The sequence below is a fragment of the Macrosteles quadrilineatus genome, unplaced genomic scaffold (assembly GCF_028750875.1).
Source record: "Macrosteles quadrilineatus isolate MER2022 unplaced genomic scaffold, UCM_ALF_1.0 Scaffold_2__2_contigs__length_208266976, whole genome shotgun sequence".
NCBI lineage: Eukaryota > Metazoa > Arthropoda > Insecta > Hemiptera > Cicadellidae > Macrosteles > Macrosteles quadrilineatus.
The window spans coordinates 161,940,877-161,961,198 of NW_026542595.1; the positions used below are offsets into that span (position 1 = coordinate 161,940,877).

General features: G+C 32.7%; 1 protein-coding gene across 1 annotated transcript in view; it reads left to right on the forward strand.

The window, feature by feature from the left end:
- Window positions 1–20,322, forward strand: part of LOC128986173 (uncharacterized) — a 403,677-nt gene that overhangs the window by 304,805 nt on the left and 78,550 nt on the right. The window contains exons 8-9 of the mRNA XM_054406359.1: window positions 2,766–2,982; window positions 7,183–7,371. Of these exons, the coding sequence (XP_054262334.1) occupies window positions 2,766–2,982; window positions 7,183–7,371 (406 nt within the window). The remainder of the gene's footprint in view (window positions 1–2,765; window positions 2,983–7,182; window positions 7,372–20,322) is intronic.

Genomic DNA, 20,322 nt, shown 5'->3' on the forward strand with positions numbered 1-20,322 from the left:
GTTGAAGTTGTTCAAAGGTTTATTGCAGATATTTTCCATCACGATTGTAAAAAAATACACAACGTTTTGGGGATCTAGAATCTGATCCCGACCTCAGGTGAAAAAAAACTTAACTAACACATTACAACTAACAATACACAAACGCCCAACCTAAGTATACACACAGAAAACATACTACTATAACCCAGAATGCCAACCGCATAGTAAAAAGCATTAAGTGTTTTGAGAGAGCTTTCCCCGTCAATCCGTAGGCAGCGCCACCAGCGTTGCCCTAATGGTTTTTACCATGCGGTTGGCATTCTGGGTTATAGTAGTATGTTTTCTGTGGTATACACTACAATTCCATCATTGGTCCGTTACCCGTGTTGTTATTATTAAAACTATGCTGTTAAGAAAGTAAACAATGCTGTTATGGGAAACTTTTCAATTCTAAGAACTGAACTAAAACGGCTACTTTAAAAAACGGCCGTAGGTAAAAATATTATTAAACTATTTCTATAAATAGCAATACTGTTAGCATTAACTGATATAAAAGAAAAGGGTATATTTAATTCGTTTTTGAAATAACTGTACCACTGACTATGTATATTACGATTAAACACTTTTCCTTTATGACTAAAGAGCTACACTAAAGCATTTTAGGTCTTTAAAAATTTAAAAACCACGTAAACAAATTTTCGTGTATAACATTCTAAGAGGCGATTCTCTCTCCGCAATTCAGTTCGGTCTGGTGAACAGCTTTATTCAACACCTGTCACTCAACACAGACTTGATGAAAAATCTGGAACCACCCTTCCTGGGTTTATGTTGTAGCCTTAGGTGACATAAAGTAAAAGAAACTCAGATTATACTTTTTAAAGTTCTTTGTTAGTAATTAAATCAAAATCTAAGAGCAAATTATAATTAAATGCATCTGATGTGTAATGCTAATCCGTGTTTATTTCTAGTATAATAATGAGAAATAATTTGCTGTACGTTGGTTAAAAGTGTTTACTGTGCTTAAGTTTATTTTGTTCTTAGAAAAGTTTCCAAATGGGAAGTTATTACCCTAGGTCTAATGGTGATCTGGACCCGGGGCCTAATTATTTTTTTTTCTGTTTTGAGGTCATCAGAGACCAAAAACACCTTCCGTTCAAATTAATATAGAAAAATATTACTTTTAAGGAGATGTTTTAATGGAAATTCAATCAGGCAAATGGAAATTCGCATAGACTGAGGGTTTTTCCGTTATTAAAATGTTACTGCTTGGATTAAATGTAATTTTTATCTCCTAAGTAGTTTTGAGGAATTTTAAATTTAATGCCCAGTTTATTAATATGAAGCTGTGATTCGTGTATAAATCTTATTTAAGAGTAAGAATGTTCATAAACTAATTTATATTTTACTTATTATATGTCATTTGAATAATACAACATGTGTCACTAAATGATTTTAGTGTTTATTTTTAATAGAAGGACATTTGAAGGGTAACAAAAACAGCGTTTCTCCTTTAATATTTCTCGCTTAACGGCTGTTTTCTCAAATATTAATTCATATGGAATAACGAATCACTGAAGGAAAAAAATATAAAGAAGGATATTATTGAATAAGACTCGGCTGTATTCTGTTTGAATCCATATGCACAACCCTTGTAAACAAACATTCTAAACATTATCCACACGACTTTTTCTATACATTTATTAGTACGACTGTATTTTATTTAGTGTATAATGTTGGCTGTTATACATCTCTTGTGGCAACGTTCGTGAACCGATACATTAAAACATTTACTTGATACTTTGCATCTAAGCTTCCATGCCATGAATATTGAAGTCAGGTTCGTCAGGTTTTTATTGCCTGAAAAACATAAAGTGTCCTGACGTCAGGTGACAAGATTACATTTTAAATTCATATTAGTTCATATTAAATCCTCAGAGTTTAAGGTGAACAAAATTATAATGAGGTCCTATGTCTTCAAATTATCTCTAAAAGCGTTCTAATTCACTGTGAAGTATTGCTCTTTGTTGCTGAAGACGTAAAAACATCACTCCCGAAAGCACATTTTTTTATTTAAGCTGCTGTTTTTCGATATGGACGAAATGAGAGCATACTATTGGCTACCATGGCGTGACGTAACTCTCTTCTCTTGAGGATTAGGACGTCACTCTGTTGTTTGTTGACTCAGTTGGATTTAAAAAATCGATATTTTAACTATATCAATAATGCAAATAAACTGTCATAACCTAACCTAACTAACCAAACTTGCGGATAATGAAAAGATCTAATGTAGATTTAAATCGAAACAATTGTTCTGTTCATAAAATTAAATTATAAATGCCTTAAATTCGAAAAAATATGTACAGTTAAGAAGTAATCACTTTCTAAGCAAAATCTTTGATAACAATTTACAGTCACTGGTGGGATTTGATCTGGTTACCTCTTGTACATCAGCTGAATACTCTATCCACTACACCACAAACACCGATGGCTGCATGTAGTATCGTTGCGCTATTGATGTTCCCTCAAGAGAAGAGAGTGACGTCACGCCATGGCAGCCAGTAGAATGCTCTCATTTCGTCCGTATCGAAAAACCACAGCAGAAATAAAAATTATGCCTCCCAAAGATTGCCATCGATTATTTTTTTTATAGTTAACCAACCCATAGAGCATATGTTAATAATAAAATATTATGTAGCCACATAAAACTCCTAGGAACGGACAACAATAACAAACTTCCCAAACTGTAATTTCATTTCAAATCTTCTGACTACGTAGTTTTTTTACAGATGAGTTTTGCGAGGAGTTCCCTCACAACCTGATCCCCACGCCCGGCTACTGGATAGAATGTTCCCGGCAGAAGATCGCCTCCGACACCATCTGGGACGAGAGCGAGAGCGACAGGGACGACGACAGGGTAGACGACGACGACACCGAGGATGCAAGGCCTTCCAGAGACATGCTGCTGGAGGATGACGAGGATGATGAGGAAGAGGAACCACCGAGGTGAGTGACCAGATAGGATGTGTTTATACTACGTTTAGAGTAAAAAGTTTCACATCATTGTGAACATAGAGGAAACATAGCTCCTATAGATGTACAGGAACGAGCAAGATCAGTGTTCCTGATAGAATGTGATTCATAGGCCTACTTGTAGAATAAAACTTCATATTACTGTGAACATAGAGTAAACAGACATCCCAAGGACAAAACAACCTGCGCGGGAACGAAAAGATCACGTGGTTTGCGCCGGTAGGTGTGGCGTACCATTCAAACCTGCGCGGCTCGAAATGGCCCAGGGTTCTTGTGTTTCTAGGATGTCTATAGCTGCTATAGAGGAACGACCGAGGTCTTTATATCCTAAAAGGATATGGTTCATTAACCTTTGACAGGCAAAATTCGTAAAAATCGTATAATTTAAACTCTCACCTTTTATCACACTAATAGACTTTCACCTCTACAACCTACTAATATAAAGCGGAGTTTTACTTTTACACAAAATATTATCGGTATTGTAATTTAAATTGTTCATAAATCCAAACGAGAGCTAATTCTATTATTTAAAAAGCTATTATGGTGGTAAATTATTGTTTTAAGAGCACAGACAGCTTGGTAGTAGTGCCTGCAGTTGATATACGATGCTATTACATGGACCCCCGCCAGCCTCCAGCCTTACCTTGGGTTATTTTGTTTTAATTATTATTTGTTGGCTTTCTAAATGGTCTTTATCATTAAAACGAAAATAAGAGGGATTGAAACGTAGGAATATGATTGAAAATAAACTTTGCCAGGACGTTAGCATAAAATAATACAGTGTATTTTAGTTTAAGTTTAAAACTATTGATAGTTCTCATATTATTCTCTTTTATTTACTGCGTTATAATTGACAATTATCAAAACAGGTTTAATCGCGAAAAACCTTAGTAATTTCATAGGACATTCAAACAAGTCTCTTTTTTAACCTCAAGAGAAAACGTTTATTTAAAGTTTCAATTTACAAACTGTTATTACAACATATTTTAGTAAAAATCAAAAACATGAGTTTCCATTACGTTGTTACAATTTAAAACTACTTTTACTACACGTAATAAATAATTTAATCTCTGATTGGTTATTTTCTTTATAATTTTTTAACTCTTAGGGGCATGTAGTAGGGGTCTAATAATTTGCAAAATAAATGTCACAGAATATACCAGTCATATGTTTATGTCTTAGGCACGTTTTTTCCATGTCCCAAAACGGTAGAATTCAATTGCCTTTGATAACAATGACAATTGTATTGTGTTCTAATAATCCCATGACTAATAAAACAACTATTTTAGTTTACGATACTTTGAACTGGTTGAAACGGATGTGCTGTTAACATATAATATTTCATCTAGGGGATTGATCCTATGAATTAACCTAACCTAACCTAACCCGGCTTCTGAAGATACAGTTAAAATGTGCATATGCCTGAATTTAAAGTTGTTATAACCTACTTCGTTGTTTATACGTTGTGAATTTGTCCACTTCCAGCTTTGTATGCTTAAGTAGTAGATTTTTAGGTAAGAGAGTTTAGTTTTGAAATACAGCCATAAAATTATAAATAAATTAGGTAAAATCCAGGCTCGAGTTTGGAAACATTCCCTGGAGATTTTCAGATCTCTTAAACACCTGGCTGCAAAGTTGTGATTTGTTGCTTGTATTAATCCTCTTATTACATTACAAAAATGAGTCGAGTGTTTCTAGCTTAACCTCATTTAAAACGCTGGAGTTTAGATGTCCGGCTTAAGTTTTTATTAAAGTAGTTATTCATTAAAACCGATGAAAGAAAATGAAATGTGTGTGACCTTAAAATAATCAACCTAAGTTGAGATCAAATATCCTGAAGGAATTTATAATAGATAATCAAGATTGACTATAGCTGAATAACCTATAAATACTATCTTGTTGTTTTATCTAAATCATCCACTTTATTAAAAGCTCAACAACAACGAATATACACAAAACGCTACAATAAACTTTAAACTATTCCGTTGCTAAAAAAGAAAACAATCTCTTGAATACCACTAACTAGTTGAGAGCAGATGCTTCAAGCGATGCTGCGGTAAAACAAACAACCGTTTCAAAAACACTCTTGGTTACTTTGCTGAAGAGATATGGGACTGTTACCCCACCCCTCTGTCTGCGCCACCTTCATTTAATTGGTTTTGTTTTAATTTTATATTTAATAACTTTACCAGCCCCTGCTACATGCAAATGGAAAGCTCTTTATGTCCTCAATATGCTTAAAGAGGAAAGGGTTCTAAATTATGTTATTGTGTTAGGTGGATTACCTAAATATAGCTAAATTTGATGATATCTTATAATATGAATAAAAAACTAATTAATAAACACTCCATTTATTCATGATTCTATCCTTTGTAAATATTTATTTTGGAAACATACTGAGCTAAATGGGGTATTGCTGTTATACTAGTTGAAACACTACCAACCACCAATATATGTTAGATATGTGAAATAGATAGACATAGACTCCTCCAATAAAAGGCCGTGGAGTTGGTTAGTGGCAACGTAGCAATGGCCGGTATATTGTCATTTTTCTTCAAGGTTCTAGCCCGGAATCATTTCCCATATTACTTCAGGCTAGGACTACGGCGTGTTGCGGCATTATCACTTAGACAAAATCCGTTGGGGGTAAGTGGGATTTGAACCCTGAACTACGTGGACCGAAATCTTACGCTCTACCACTAGACCAGCTCACTGCCCTCAGTCCATTGTTATGGTGATCAAAGCAACAACGTAATAAAGAAGGTCATGGTAATAGTCGCCTACTCAGTTGATGGGACTCAAGTTTCATCTAGCAAGAAAAGTTTAAGATTTTTTTCAGTTAAAAGTGACCCGTATTTGAGATCTCCACAAACCGCACATAGGAGGTAACAAGGTTATAACAGATATACTAAAAACCAATCCAACGTTATTAAAATTAAAGCTTAGATTTTTTTTATTTTTCAAAATTATTCAAGTTTATATCCTCATTGTGAAAGCGCTATTAGAAGTGTTTAATGAAAATATCAGTTTAAAGAATAAAAACCGAAAACAACTAAAGAACATAAATACATTTTTCCTACAGTCCCCCGTCAAAGTTGGCTTCCTTGTACTGTTTATAGTACAGACAGCTGCTAATTGCTGCATATTTATACTTTGTCGTACGGTTTATACTTTGGCACACATCAGGATTCCAACGAAACAACACAAAACAGCGTGATTCTATTATGCACGTAATCCGTGTACGCTTGGAAAAAGGTTGGCAACACTTAAAGATAATAATACTATGAGCAGCTGATTGACTATTATAACTACGATTAAACCTGACATTTCGTGTTTATAGTTTATGTTCTCTTTTCGGGGTTTCTGAACTTTCTGGACTTTTCTTTTAAACGTTTTTAAAACATTCCTACGATCTTAATGAACAAGAAAATACCTTTAAAGCATTTGTTTAGGCGCGGAAACCTCTGTAAATTACAAAAATATACGGAACTATTTTTTGAAGTCGCGGAGCACATTACTTGCCGAGGAATAAATAGCGGAGTGATACGGACCGGGGACTACTTTCTCTAGGGCACCTATTTGTGTTGCCAGCTGAACCTAAAAACGTGTTGTGTTTAAAAGACTAATTATTTATATGCGTTATAGTGACTGTAGGAAAAATATAATGTATAAAATCACGAGTGCAAAAGGCCTTTGCTGCACTCGAGATCATTCCGTAAACGTTGCTCTCGTGTGCAGCAAAGTGCCACTTTGCTCACTAGTTACACAAATAACTATTTCAATGATTGATTTTTTTACATTTTAAGCTAAGACCCTCGATCCGTACATGGTAGCTCAGTGGTAGCGGTAGCGTCTTGGGCTGATAAGCTTGACTTTGTTAGTTCGAGAATGAGAGTCTACGTCTACATTATATTATCGCTGAGGGACCACTGGCCTGCTCCCGTGACTTTTACCTAGCGGTACTTCGCTGTACCTTACCGTATAGATCAGTACTTGTCTTTTGTGACAGAGAGTTGAAGAATAAAAATACATTTGTAAATATATTTACACAAAGTTTCATCAAGAACTTATTAAATCTAATCCACGTTTTTCTAAAACTTTTCTGGTAAAACTTTCAATGTCTAGAACCGTCTTAGAGATTTTTATTGGTATGATATATCGACGTAATTTCAGGAAAAAGACGACAATCGAGGAACAGTGGGAGAAGAACGGAGGTTTTGAGCTGACGTCGGTGGAGCAGGAGACTTATGAAAAGTACTTCTATGGGACCGAACATTGGAACTACTTCACCAACGATGAGGATTTGGGGCCGGTCATCCTCAGCATCAAACAGGAAATGCTCAACGGCAGGGATCAGTTCAGGTAGGTACACTACTTTTGTTGTTGGCAAAACTTGAATGGATATTATTATTCAGAACGAAGTATGAAATACACAACCACCAAACACAATATTATGATGTTAAATTTATTGATAAGTTATTGATTGATATATCTGTGAGGTCTACAAAATGACTTAAACGTGGACAAAATGTCATAAAAGAATAATTAGCAAACAGAACAAGAAGGAGGCCACTAAGTTTCCACCCGAGTTATTGTATAGCTTAAAATTAAAAATATTGTCACTATAGTATCACTCTGTAAACGGAAATAATTAGTTAAACTAATTAAATAATAAGTTAAATAACCAATTAAACTAGTTAAATAATCAGTCTATAATTTAATGTACGTGTGATTGTGCCTGTCCTAAACAGAATTTTAAAGATGTAAGAATTTATAATAAAACATCTTCGGCAAAACAACGAACTTTGGTTGTACTGTATTATTAACTTCTAAGTATCAGCAAGTTATAGAATCATTTACAATGATCGTGTAATGTTTAAATAATAAAAAAAAACCTAATAAATATGATATTACCTAAACATATCGTTCCCAAACAGAATATGATAAAAGTATAATATTCAATACACAAAAAGCTCAAAGAACTCGTCTCATAATTCTAAAAGGTTACCAAGGCTCGACGTGCCGATATCGGTTTTAGTTTAAGATGTATAGAAAAACACATCAGGCTACAGCTGGGCGCACACTTACTTCTTATACTCTGCTAACTTTATTCCTGGAATATTGCTTTTTTTCTCCCACAACTTCTTATAAGTTGTGTTCCTTAGAGGCCAACTGTTCTCGTTTCGTTGAATAACTTGATACATCGACCTGTCAATTTGTATCAAGTATTTGCAGTTGAAACCGTAACTTTTTATTAAAGTTGAGTTGCATTTTAAAGTGCTTTGTTTTTTGTTGTTTATACCTACAGAATGTATGGATGTAGACTTTATATTCCTCTCACGAAGAATAGTCAGTTTTTGTAGGTATATTTTTAGTATAATTTGACAAAATATCAAACACTCTGTTGTAGTTTAACTGGTCTTCTCTGTTTGTGTAGCGCATTTGTAGGTCATTTGGCAAGCTTATACTCTATGGTAAAGTTCAACTATATTAGATACTTTTATGAACGTTAGGTGGAAATGGTCATTTAGAAAAGCGTGCATTTATTCCACGAGCCCAGTAAAATCTATCGTACCCACGGTAATTCACAAGAAGAACTCCACGTATGATTTTTTCGTGACACATAAATCCTGTTATACTTAGTTAATGGACATTGGATATTTTTCAATCTAAATGCGTATAATTTCTGATAAAAAGCCAGACTCAACACAAAAACATAAAATCATTGTTTGATCGTTATTTGAATTAGTGTATTTAATTATTAACGAGTAAACACAGCTACCTATAAACCATATTTTGTGTTACCTAGAAAATTATTTGTTTTTAAACTAAAGTAATACCCCCGCCGCAGCAAACCTGCCGTCTAAGCGAATTTCCATTTGGCTGAATTGATTTTCAATTGATCTATTTAAATAACATTAGGTTTAACGAGTACCTAGGTTTGCTGCTACAAGGAAACTAATAAAGTGTGTGTTTTAAGTAAAATAATTATATTACTTAGTATAAAATGAATATATTTGCCAAGTTTGATCAAAATATATCCATAAACAAGCAAACTACAACATTTTACAATATTCTCCATAAGAATAACATGGGAATTTTAAATTTACCTTTTTTTTTGTTTTCTCCGTAACCAATAACCGTACAAAATCACTTTGATATACTGAATTGTTTGTTTTTTTTAAGCTCTTTAAGAAGGTTTAGAGAAAAATTGGGAAATTTTGTGTTTTGAGGGTCAAAAAACCCAATTTTACCCCATAAAACCCTGTTCCCATGGTCCGATCATGCTGGATCGCGAACTCATTCAAGTTTATCCCGCTTTACACCTTCAAACCAAATTTCATCAAAATCGGATAAAAATTACTCAAGTTATCGTGTTCACGGACACACACACACATATATATATATATATATATATATATATATATACATATATAAAAATTTGAACGAATTGTGTTTTTGGCCTCTGGGGACATCAAAATGAAAAAGTAAATCGGTCCCGGGCCTAAGTCTTACCATGAGACCTACGGTAATAGCTACTTCCCTATAGGGAAATTCGCTAAAAAGTAACGTTACTCTATGTACATAGCAAGCATTAACTGGGCTAGATAAACGTAACCCGATGCTTTGCCGGAGCAGTCCTGCCAACAAAACAGGACAAAACCTCGGTGTGAATTCAGTGTTGCCAACCACCCATCGCTGGCAGCCTGCCTGTTGCTTAGCAACCGACGCCAAGTGACCTTGTCTTGCTAATCACTATCTTATATTTACATTATTGCAATGAATAGGGGTTTTTAAGCCAAACTACCTGAACTAGTTTACATTAAAAATGTTAGACAATACTATATATAATAATAAATAAATACTACAGACTTTGTATTTTCATGGCACCACCAACCCCTACTTCTCTTACGTGGTGTTCTGCATAATAGGTTTACTAAATAACTTGTCTAAAATAAATTAATATTTGCCAGATTTGTGCTCATATCTTTCATGGATGTACCAAAGAATGTGATATTTTGTTACAAATTTATTGATGACTATAAGACGGAATATTCAATTTGTTATGTACAATTTCCCATTGATAATTCACTTTATTGTTTACGTAATAAATGTTTTCCATATAATTAAAATCATTAAAAGTACACTTATACAGTAATTTATACAGATGATTAAAATCTATGTTTATGCCTGTGCAACAAACACCAAACTACACTTATTAACATAAATATCGTTATGTAACCATTCAATAACTTATTAGCATACCATTATGCGTAGTAATGATACACATAACTCCGTTGCTTTGCTAAGATCATGTTCCAATACTATCAAATGATGTTCAACATACTAATAATTAAACATGAATATTTAGTTCCATCCCTCAAGTATAAGTATATATTGATATTTTATATATTTCTGACAAAAACTGTCACAGAAACAACAAACACTGCTATAATAAAGAAATTTACTTTGAAGGTTTTATATTTAATAGTTATTCCAATTACAATAAAAACTAAAAAGATACGAAAGCAATTCCTGGAATGATAAGTATTGTTAATATTTGGAGGATTAGTGTAAATGTATTTACCATGCGAGAGTTGTTATGTTGTAATCAGCTCAACAATGTCGGAGGGGTTCTCTCGTTACAATCGCCTTAACGTCTTATATACAAGGAACTGATATTTAGTACTCTACCTGCTTATTATAGGTATTAGGTATTACTAACATCAACCTCTCAAATCAGCGAGAAGCGGGGAGAAATAAAAATGAATGTCATGTTATTGAAATATTAGAGATTGTGTCTAATCAGCGTCGCCAGAAATGGGGCGTACTTTCCTAGATAAGTGAGGGATATTTGGAGTTGTGAGTTTAACCAAAAGATTCTAACTATTCACAGACGTCGATAAGCACATATTAATATCTGCTTCAATAAACATAAAGTATACATTTGTTGTCCTATTAAGTGGTACATTTACATGATTTCACTTTTTCCTAGGCACTTCCTTTGACTATTATTATCTGAAAGTCAATGGCACTACTCAAAACGAGTGCATGTATCCCTTTCAAATCATGTATTCTGCATTAGTCCTTAGGAAGAATCCGAATTGTTATAATTAAGATAATGGAAATTGGCTTCGGTCCTCAAACTTGAGTTCCAACTCCACACTGCTGCAGTGTAGATAAGAGATTTATCGTCTTACTGTTGAGTTTATAATGCACAAAATAAGAATTGGACAGTCTGTATGAATGAGGAAGATGTGCCACTGTAATCTCAGTTGTAGAGGATAATTAAGATTTCCTGACAAGGATCACCCCAGGACTTCTCGTCAGGAGGTCCTGTTGATGTTTAGGATTGCATTGTACATCTCAGCACCTCATGTCGAGTGTATACAGTCTTACATTGAATTTTTTCCTGCTCAATTTCTCTGACAAAAATTTGCAATACAGCACAACATGATTTATATTTTTATACAGATTTTATAAATTTGTATGAGTAGGCTAAATCTCATTTGTCATAACTTTTTGTGTTACACACATGAGGTTTGTTTGATTTTTAAAGAAACTGATTTATTTTCTTAATATTTTTTTTCTTTGTTCTGTTGGATTTTTACTTTATTTTAAACGTGTTTAACTATCTTGTTAAAAATGGTTTTTTTATCTTGGTACTTTTTTGTAATGGCTATTTTTATAAGACCTTATCAGTTAAAAGGCGTATGACATTAAACAATTAAAACTTTAAAATGTTCATGCTAAACCTGTTATCTTACCAATTTTGCTTATTTTTAAGTGACTATCACGGGTATATAAGTCCATAATAAACTAAGACCATTAGATTTTAATTTTCTGTTTTTTGCCTATGGTAAAAAAAAAATACCTTGAACTATGTTATATCATTAAAGTTTTAAACGATATAAATACAACTTCAACACGAAGCTTACCTCAATTGCTTAAAGCTTTGCATAATAAGTAGTGAGCTATCTTGTGGTTAAGACTGATATTGAGATGAGCCGTTTGGTTTGGTAACTACACGGCCTTACCTCTTCAGTACAAACATTAAATGTTCAACTAAAAGTCCATTGCATCTCCATGCAAGCACTTTATATACAATGAAATTGGAAATTCCTAGAAACAACCACAGAGAATATTTAAACTTGCCGTAAAACAACAACAGCAATGTATTAAAGCTATATAAAGCTTGGGCAACGCTTGTATGAAAATTTACCCTCCTAAAGAAAATAAATACTTTTAGTATGATTTTAATCGCCTTACTTTTGTGTAAAATTCAAAACACAGCTAAATTAATTGTTTACAAATATGTTTGTAACATTTTCAAACGAGTCGTGGTGTTATACTTAAAACGTTTAATTACTCAAGACTTATATTTGTATACTTCACCGTCTTACAGACTTGATAAATTACAGTTTTATTATTAACCAGCTCCGTTATTCTTTTTGCTGAGTAGCATTTTTCAGGGATGGTAAAAGATACATTTAAATACTTAGATATTTTGATTTACAAAAGCCTGCAGACTAAACATGATATTGAAGCGTCGCAACCAACTTATTAACTATCTCTCGCAAGTATTTTGATGTGTTTACCAAAACATTTACACTAAGTTCTAGTGCATATTTGAAGAAGATAAGCTATTCAATTCATGGGAATAAAATCACATTCATGAATAAAATATTTTATGCAAATTATCAATTAAGTCAGATGTTTGTAAATATACGTATATATTCCCATATACGTAGAATATTGCAAAGGACGTTTTTCATTCTAAGGAAATTTTATGACAAATGCGTCTTGTAATAAAGGTTTAAAGACACTATTTCTTCCTAATATTAATTTTGCAAGATTATGCAGGGACGTAAAAGTTTCATGTCCGCTGAATGAATTATATTTATCTCAAAACCACCCACTCGTTTGAATCTAGGAAATAATATGAAATGAAACTTTAATAACATGGTTTGTTGGTATTTTTGTTAGTTAGTTTTTACTTTTTGTCACACGTGGTTCATACTTCGTACCTCTGCATCCAAATAGCCTAATTGTGTAGTTGGTTTTATGTTCAACCCCATTTTATATTTAGACTGAATTGTTTCATGCTAAAAAAATCAAACCCCAATTTATATCGTAATTATGAACTGTCGTTATACAGATTTTGGTTTCCATGTTAAGTATTTAACACATTATTATGAAATCCGTAAACCCAATTGACTAATTTGTGGTGCTAAATAAAAACTTTAATTTATTTTATATATTTTGCGTAAATGAAGCATTTTTTTTTATTTACAACAAACAAAGTTTCTCTTTTTTGAATGTTGGCAAAAGTAGAAAATCATTTTTAAATCGTTCTATCCTGAAAAGGAGTATGATACAGCCTATCTTGCACGATCATAAACTTAATCAATTTTTCGATCGTTCTTTATTGATACTATTTAATAATGACAGTCACGTGTTTGTGTGAATTAATAATGAGGAATCTAATCGAAAATTTTTATCATTAAGTTAATTAATAACTATCTCTATTTAAATAATTAATGTATTGAGTAAGTAAATTCTAAAATTGCACACGTCTCGCAAAGGTGTTAGGAAATATTGTTATTTTTACCAACAAAGAGGTAAACAAGTTTAACGAGCACTTCTTGAGGCCATATTTTTACAGAAAGTTCGGTTGTGTTATCGTTGTGTACAACAGGTTTTTTTTTAGGATCATTCCTGTCTGACAGTCAATTTAGGGATAAATACGTTAGTTTAATTTCTATAGTTTGCCATCATTATCGATCACTTAAAGGTATCGTAAAATGTAATATACAGTTTATCAACAGTTTATTACAGTTTATAACTTTACTTACAGAAACAATCAATTTCGTAAAGCTGGAAACGTTAAGGCAAGAAAGGTTTTATATTGAGTGTGAAGTATGAAAATTCTAGCTAAAGGTACGAGTAACAATAAAACTGTAGGGTTGGTTAAGTGGAAACATATGTTACCCTGAGTTGATCACGATATAGCGGGGCATGCCAGGTTTATCGCAAAGGTTGCTGGTGCGAATTATGGCTTTTCTTTGTATTCCTAAGGTTTCCAATATTACCGTAGACAGTGGGTCTTGAAGGTAAAATATATGAATGGAATTGATAGACATTTTATAAACGTATAATCAAATCTTTCGCTGATTTCACTTACTTAAATCTTTGAATTTCGAGTATTGGCCGTTGGGTGTTGATTTGAGTTATGATTGAAAATATGTTTACTCGGAAAACGCTCAGAGAGGAACTTTTATTTATGTATATATGTATCTTCATATATTTTAGAAAATGTCTTTGTTTTATAAAAGTTGTTATTTTTCTTTTCCTTGTAGAGTCAGATCATAGATTTATTAAAATTAGGCGTGAGTGTAAAATTAAAGTCTCTTATTTTGTGGCATGTTTGGAAAAATGAAAAATAAATTAGCATGGTATGCAAGTTTTCTGTAACTGCGGTGTAATTTTTTTAGGATTCGAAATCGTGAACACAGTGTTCAACAGCCACTGTTCTATTGTCACAGAAAATACAAATTATATATGTTCCATTAATAATTAATTTTGGCATAAATTTACAAGTGGTCGAAGAAACATGTATTTTGGCACACCTTCCCATTAAAAATCATTGAATGAGAAATTTAAAGTATAATAGTAGCAATTGCACATTGGGACAGGGTATCAAATATGTGAATCATAGTAGTAAATTAGCTGAATTTGTGTATGGTTTATCATAACTTTTAACGTTTGTATCAATATATCTGAAGTGTTTACGTGTCCGTGTATCTGAATCCAGTTTCTAACCTGATCCATATCAGTATAAAGTCAATGACCTTTTACATACCTGATACAAAGCCAGGTAGTTGATACGTCTCGGCCATTGGGCAACGTGTTGCTTAGCAACCGTCAACGTTCTCTCTCGAGCACAAGAGTACTTTACGCTCAAGTGTACATTAGTTTAAAGTAACTCAATTTAAACATTTTAATGAGATTAGTTCTGAATCGGAACGTTTCATGATTATTATCACATTCCTAATACATTAATTCTTGAATAAGTATTATTAATACAGTATAACTCAGTTTCCACTATGCTGTGTCGCTAGCCTTCCGTTAGCGTCTCTGGCTTCGATACGATAAGGACGGGTTCGATGACGGCATATAACCATATGTGTAGTGGTCTTAAGTGCTTTTCCTTAAAACCAAATTAAACTAATATGGATACTAAAAAATATTTCCTTACAAACTATTTTGGTACATACAATTCTTTCGCTTTATTATTTTTAAAATTTTTTATATTATTTTTACTAATTTTTAGTATGTTATAAAAAAATATTATAAAACATAACATTATCATTTTAATCATTACAATAATCAACTCCACAATAAGGTGTCTACAATTTAAAAACTGAATTCCCCGCACCCCTCCTACAGCATACCTGTAGACTAAGCGAACTTCATTTGATTAGGCTAAAATTATTCTCCATTTGAATAGCATTTAGTTTAACGAATGCTTAGGTTTGCTGCTACAGAGGAGGGAAAACATGTTTTTTGTCAAATGTTAATAGTACAGTGTGAAATAAATAGATTGGCCAAGTGTCATCATTGATAAAAAAGCAAACTGCAATAGTTGTCCTTTTCTCTATAAAAATAAAATAAAAATTTTAAATAAACATTTTTTTTGTCTCCGTAACCTGTAGTTGTACAACATAGCTTCAATAATATATTGTTATCTGTTTTGTTATGATCTACAATATGAATGTGATGAAGATCCGCAATCCGTTACATATCCCCATGTTTCGAGGGAAAACATATTTTTACTTCAAACCCCCATAGTATTACTACTACCCATTCTCAAATCTATATAATTAATACGCTACATGAAACTTTGTCGGTTGAACTCCTCCGCCATTTCTTAACCGATTTTATCCATTGACGTCTCATTGGAAAGAGCGTGTCGCGTAGATTTGCAAACTGGCCTTACATTTTTGAAATAGTCCCTTGGGCTCTGCCCCAGTGGCTTTGAAAGATCCCATGTTATCCTTATGAAGAACATAATTGTTTACATTTTGATCAGCTGTAAAATTAAATTGGTGTTATTTATTTTTCAATTCAATAAAACGCATTAAGTACATTTATTTACTATTTGAGTTTGTGTAAACATAACCCCCAAGACGGATCGTATTAGTATGGTTGTTGTATCTTAAATTTGTGTATTTGTCGTTGTTTTGTGTCGCTATGACGGATCGAGTTAGCATGATTGTCACTTAAATTTGTGCATTTATCGTTGTTTTGTGTAGCTATAATTTGTTTCTTTGTTGTTTTTCCTTTTAAATGCCTCCGACGCGACGACAACGAAACATAGACAAGAGTCGTAATCGTGATAACGACCGCAGCTACAGAACAGTGGCGCGTAAAGGGAGTTATTATACATCAATGGTAATAGGCCCTACTCATCACAGTCAGCACCTGACCCTGGACAATCTCAACTATTAGGTTACAAATGCGCCCTAACACTACCCCAAAACGACTTTTCCTTCTCAATAGGCCCTATATCAATGACCTGCATTGCCTGTACAGCAAGGCACTTTGAAGGAGAAAATCGGCCGGAATGCTTTAGGTTTATCAATAACGAAGATAAATATGATCTGAGTTACACACTGGTAATATTTGAGTTGACTCTTTTAAGCTTATTGTAAATATGACTGTTATTCGTTTTGAAATAACTTCTGTATTACTTTGCAATTACTCGAATTCGAGCAACATGTACACTAGTTATATTTAAATGGATAGTGAAAAGATCTGTCCCTGGTCTAGGTCGCCTTCAGTAATAGCTTCTTTCCTATAGGGAAATTTGTAAAATGTGAGGTATTGATTATTTTTACAACCGTAATAAATTATGATTCCATGAATAAAGATGCTATAATGCTATATTAAGGTAAGGAAGCACCTTCCAGTTGTAGTTTTTATTAGATATGTAGCATAAACTATCTATTAAGTTTTATCTTTTTTATATTTTTTTTATTTTATAAAACATTGACAACATTACTTGGTAACACCTCACTTGGATATATGTGGTATTTTCGAAACGAAATTTAATGGACAGAAATATGTTTAAAGGCTAGATCAAACACATATAGCCACAACATAGCACATAGTCGTATTCAATAGGTTTTAACCACAGATTAGCACTAACTTCATTATCGTATCCGCATTATTGTTGTTACCTAGTGACCATAAAATTACAAATCATACATTGCGCTGCGGATATTTTGTTCATAAATAATTACCATTTTTAACAAACGCTGGTTTTGTTGTATGAGGGTTTTTATAATTTGTCATGTTGTATGTGTGGAATTGAGTAAAGCGATCGCACATTGAGTAAAAGCAAGCAAATGCATGGTTATAACCTTACTCAAAATATAAGCACATATAAACGCGAAGACGATACCTAATAAAATAACTGCGTCATAATACCTGTAACTGTAGCCATGAACATTATTTCAGAGTTTGGTTTCGTGTATTTGTGCCGGCAAATGTTGCCTTTTTGCAATTTAGGTTTTAACTTTGACTTAGACAATGATTTTATTATGGATATACAAAAATAGGGAAGGTTTAAGCAAACATTTTTGTATCATTGACATTACCTACGTTGGGAAATCTTGGTTTTGTACTCGATTTGCAGATTATTTTGGTTATCTAGAATTAGTTTTTGTTTATAAAATGTATTTACCATTGTAGAGAATTGTGTATCAACTCTTTTATTGGAAACATAATTTTAAAGTAATGGTTGTATACCCGCCAACCACCGCTTTTCTAAATTGATGGTAAAAGAAGGAAGTTTTTAAAGCGTAAAAACAAAATAGACGCAATATTATTTTTTTTACTACATTGGGCATGGTTTGATCACTGGGGCTTGTAATAAATAGCCCTGGCCGGAGAAACAGTTGATCTTAGTGGCAGTGCGGAATGGGCACACGGAAGGGACTAAGGCTAAATGTGTAATGACGTCATATCTCTAGTGGTTATTGTCTTCTCTTGAGGCGACACGATTACCGTAACGAAACGATGTGATTTCAGCGGCGTTCGTGGCATAGTTGGTAGCGTTTCGGATTGCTGTTCAGGAGGTCCGGGGTTCGAAACCCGCTGGCAGCATTAACTTTTTGTCAACAAGTTTGGTTGGTAAGGTTAGGTTATGACAGTTTAATTTTATAATACTAAATTTTAAAATTAATTTTATAATTAATTAAAAATTATAAGTAATCATTAATTAGATTTTTATCTTATATAGTTTTTATATTATCAGCAAGTCTGGTTGGTTAGGTTATGTTATGACAGTTTAATTTTAAAAATTAAAAATTTATTTTATAACTTTAAAACAATATTTTATAATTAAAAAGTTAATTTTATAACAAAAAATAAAAAAATTAAAAATTAATTTAAATTTTTTCAACTTAGCAGTCCTAGCGGCGAACGCTGACACTACAAGATATGTTAGCCTTAGTCCCTCCCGTGTGCCCCACCGGTGACAGTGCTATCATGTCATCCGTGCAACATTCACCTTTTACTTATCTTCACCTTCAAATTACCCTGATGTGTCGGACTACAATTGATTTCATATAGTACACTCACAGCGCGTGCAAATCGGTTTTTTTCATTTGTAACTCTAGGCATTATCACGGTATAGTAATATCATCTTTCTGCGGTGCGGCTATACATGTCTACAGATCAATTACTATCCAAAACGTTAGTAAAATCTGATGCACAAACCACAATAAGAATTCTAAATTACTTTTCTGTGTTTAAACTAATTGCTACACAAACAAGTTTAACCAACACAAGTTGTACACGGGACCCTCTGGCGTTTCCTCATACAACTTGACTTCTGGGTCATGTTTGGTTAAAGTTTTAAACTGGTGCTTTGTATGTTCAATTGAACAAACTTGCACCATATAAAACTCTAAAAGAAGACCACTGGTTCGAAAAATGATTACTTAGTAAACATTGAAGTGGCTTATCTAGATAACAAAAGGTTCTCGATGGTATTAACATACTTAAAACTGTTTAAGCTTGGAGTTTGAAATTGTAAATAAAATGTCTAATGTAGATACATTTTATTATATAAATTTTTAAGCTAATATTATTAGTTGTATTCCGTATTCTAACTTATATCCTTAAACGATTTTCATTGTAATATAATAATTCTAGAAAAACCATTAATAAATTCACCTGTGCAATCAAATAAGAATGTTTTGAATTTTATTTTTTAAATATTTTATCTCAGCCTTGTATATTATTTAATTTATTAAAACTGCGTAATTTCTTGATTGTTTAAAAAAGTTTAAATTCCACACATTACATCTAATAAAGTCGTATATGTATAACACAACCAGCAACAGCAATCAATTACAAATTAGGCATACATAGTAACTTATTTCCGGAATGTGTCAATGGAGCTAACCGTTGATATATACAAGGTGTCCCGTAGGTAAATAAAATAATAGAATAGCTAAAACATTACGAAGTTTAGTTGTAAAGTGTTAGAATAAGGCTAAAATAGTCCTTTTTGCCCCATTTTACCACTAAAAATCGTAATATTTAAGCTATTTCTTATTCAATCTTTTTTAACTTTGTATTCTTTGATAGGGAATTAAAAATTCTAAATAAAAGTATGCTTGGCATTTTTTCATAAAATTAGCCATTTTTCAGTAATTTAAGTTTACAAAATTTAAATGGCTGTCGTTTAGAAATTTTAAGTTGAATTAAAATGATTTTTTTTAACTGGTCTCTTCTATCTTAACATGCATACAAAGTTTCATAAATATCGGTTTAAAAAATCAAAAAATACAAATCATTATGTAAAAAGTACTAAATGTCGGATATCTGGTTAACGAAGCGATTTCGGAAAAAAATGTATTCTAGATTTTCTCTTTAATTTACCCATACAACCATTTCCCGGAGTTTGGCTGTTTACTTACGGGACACCCTGTATATGGCGTTTAGAATGCATAATTAATTTACCTATTTAATTTGTTTGATTTCATATATAAGTTTCGTTTGGTATGAGATGTGATTTTTAATAATTTCTCATCAAAGTGATCATTTAGAAGTTATCAACTGTTTTGTGTGTGTTTTTTACCTGTCATATATTCCCCAATACAAACACGGTTGACAAGTTTTGACAGACGCGACACGCACTTCCCACGGAGGCTACAGAGCGTCAACAACATTCTTCCAACCTCAGTTCCCAGAATATAATTGAAAACATGTGTTGATGCTCTCAGCCGTTTTCTCTTT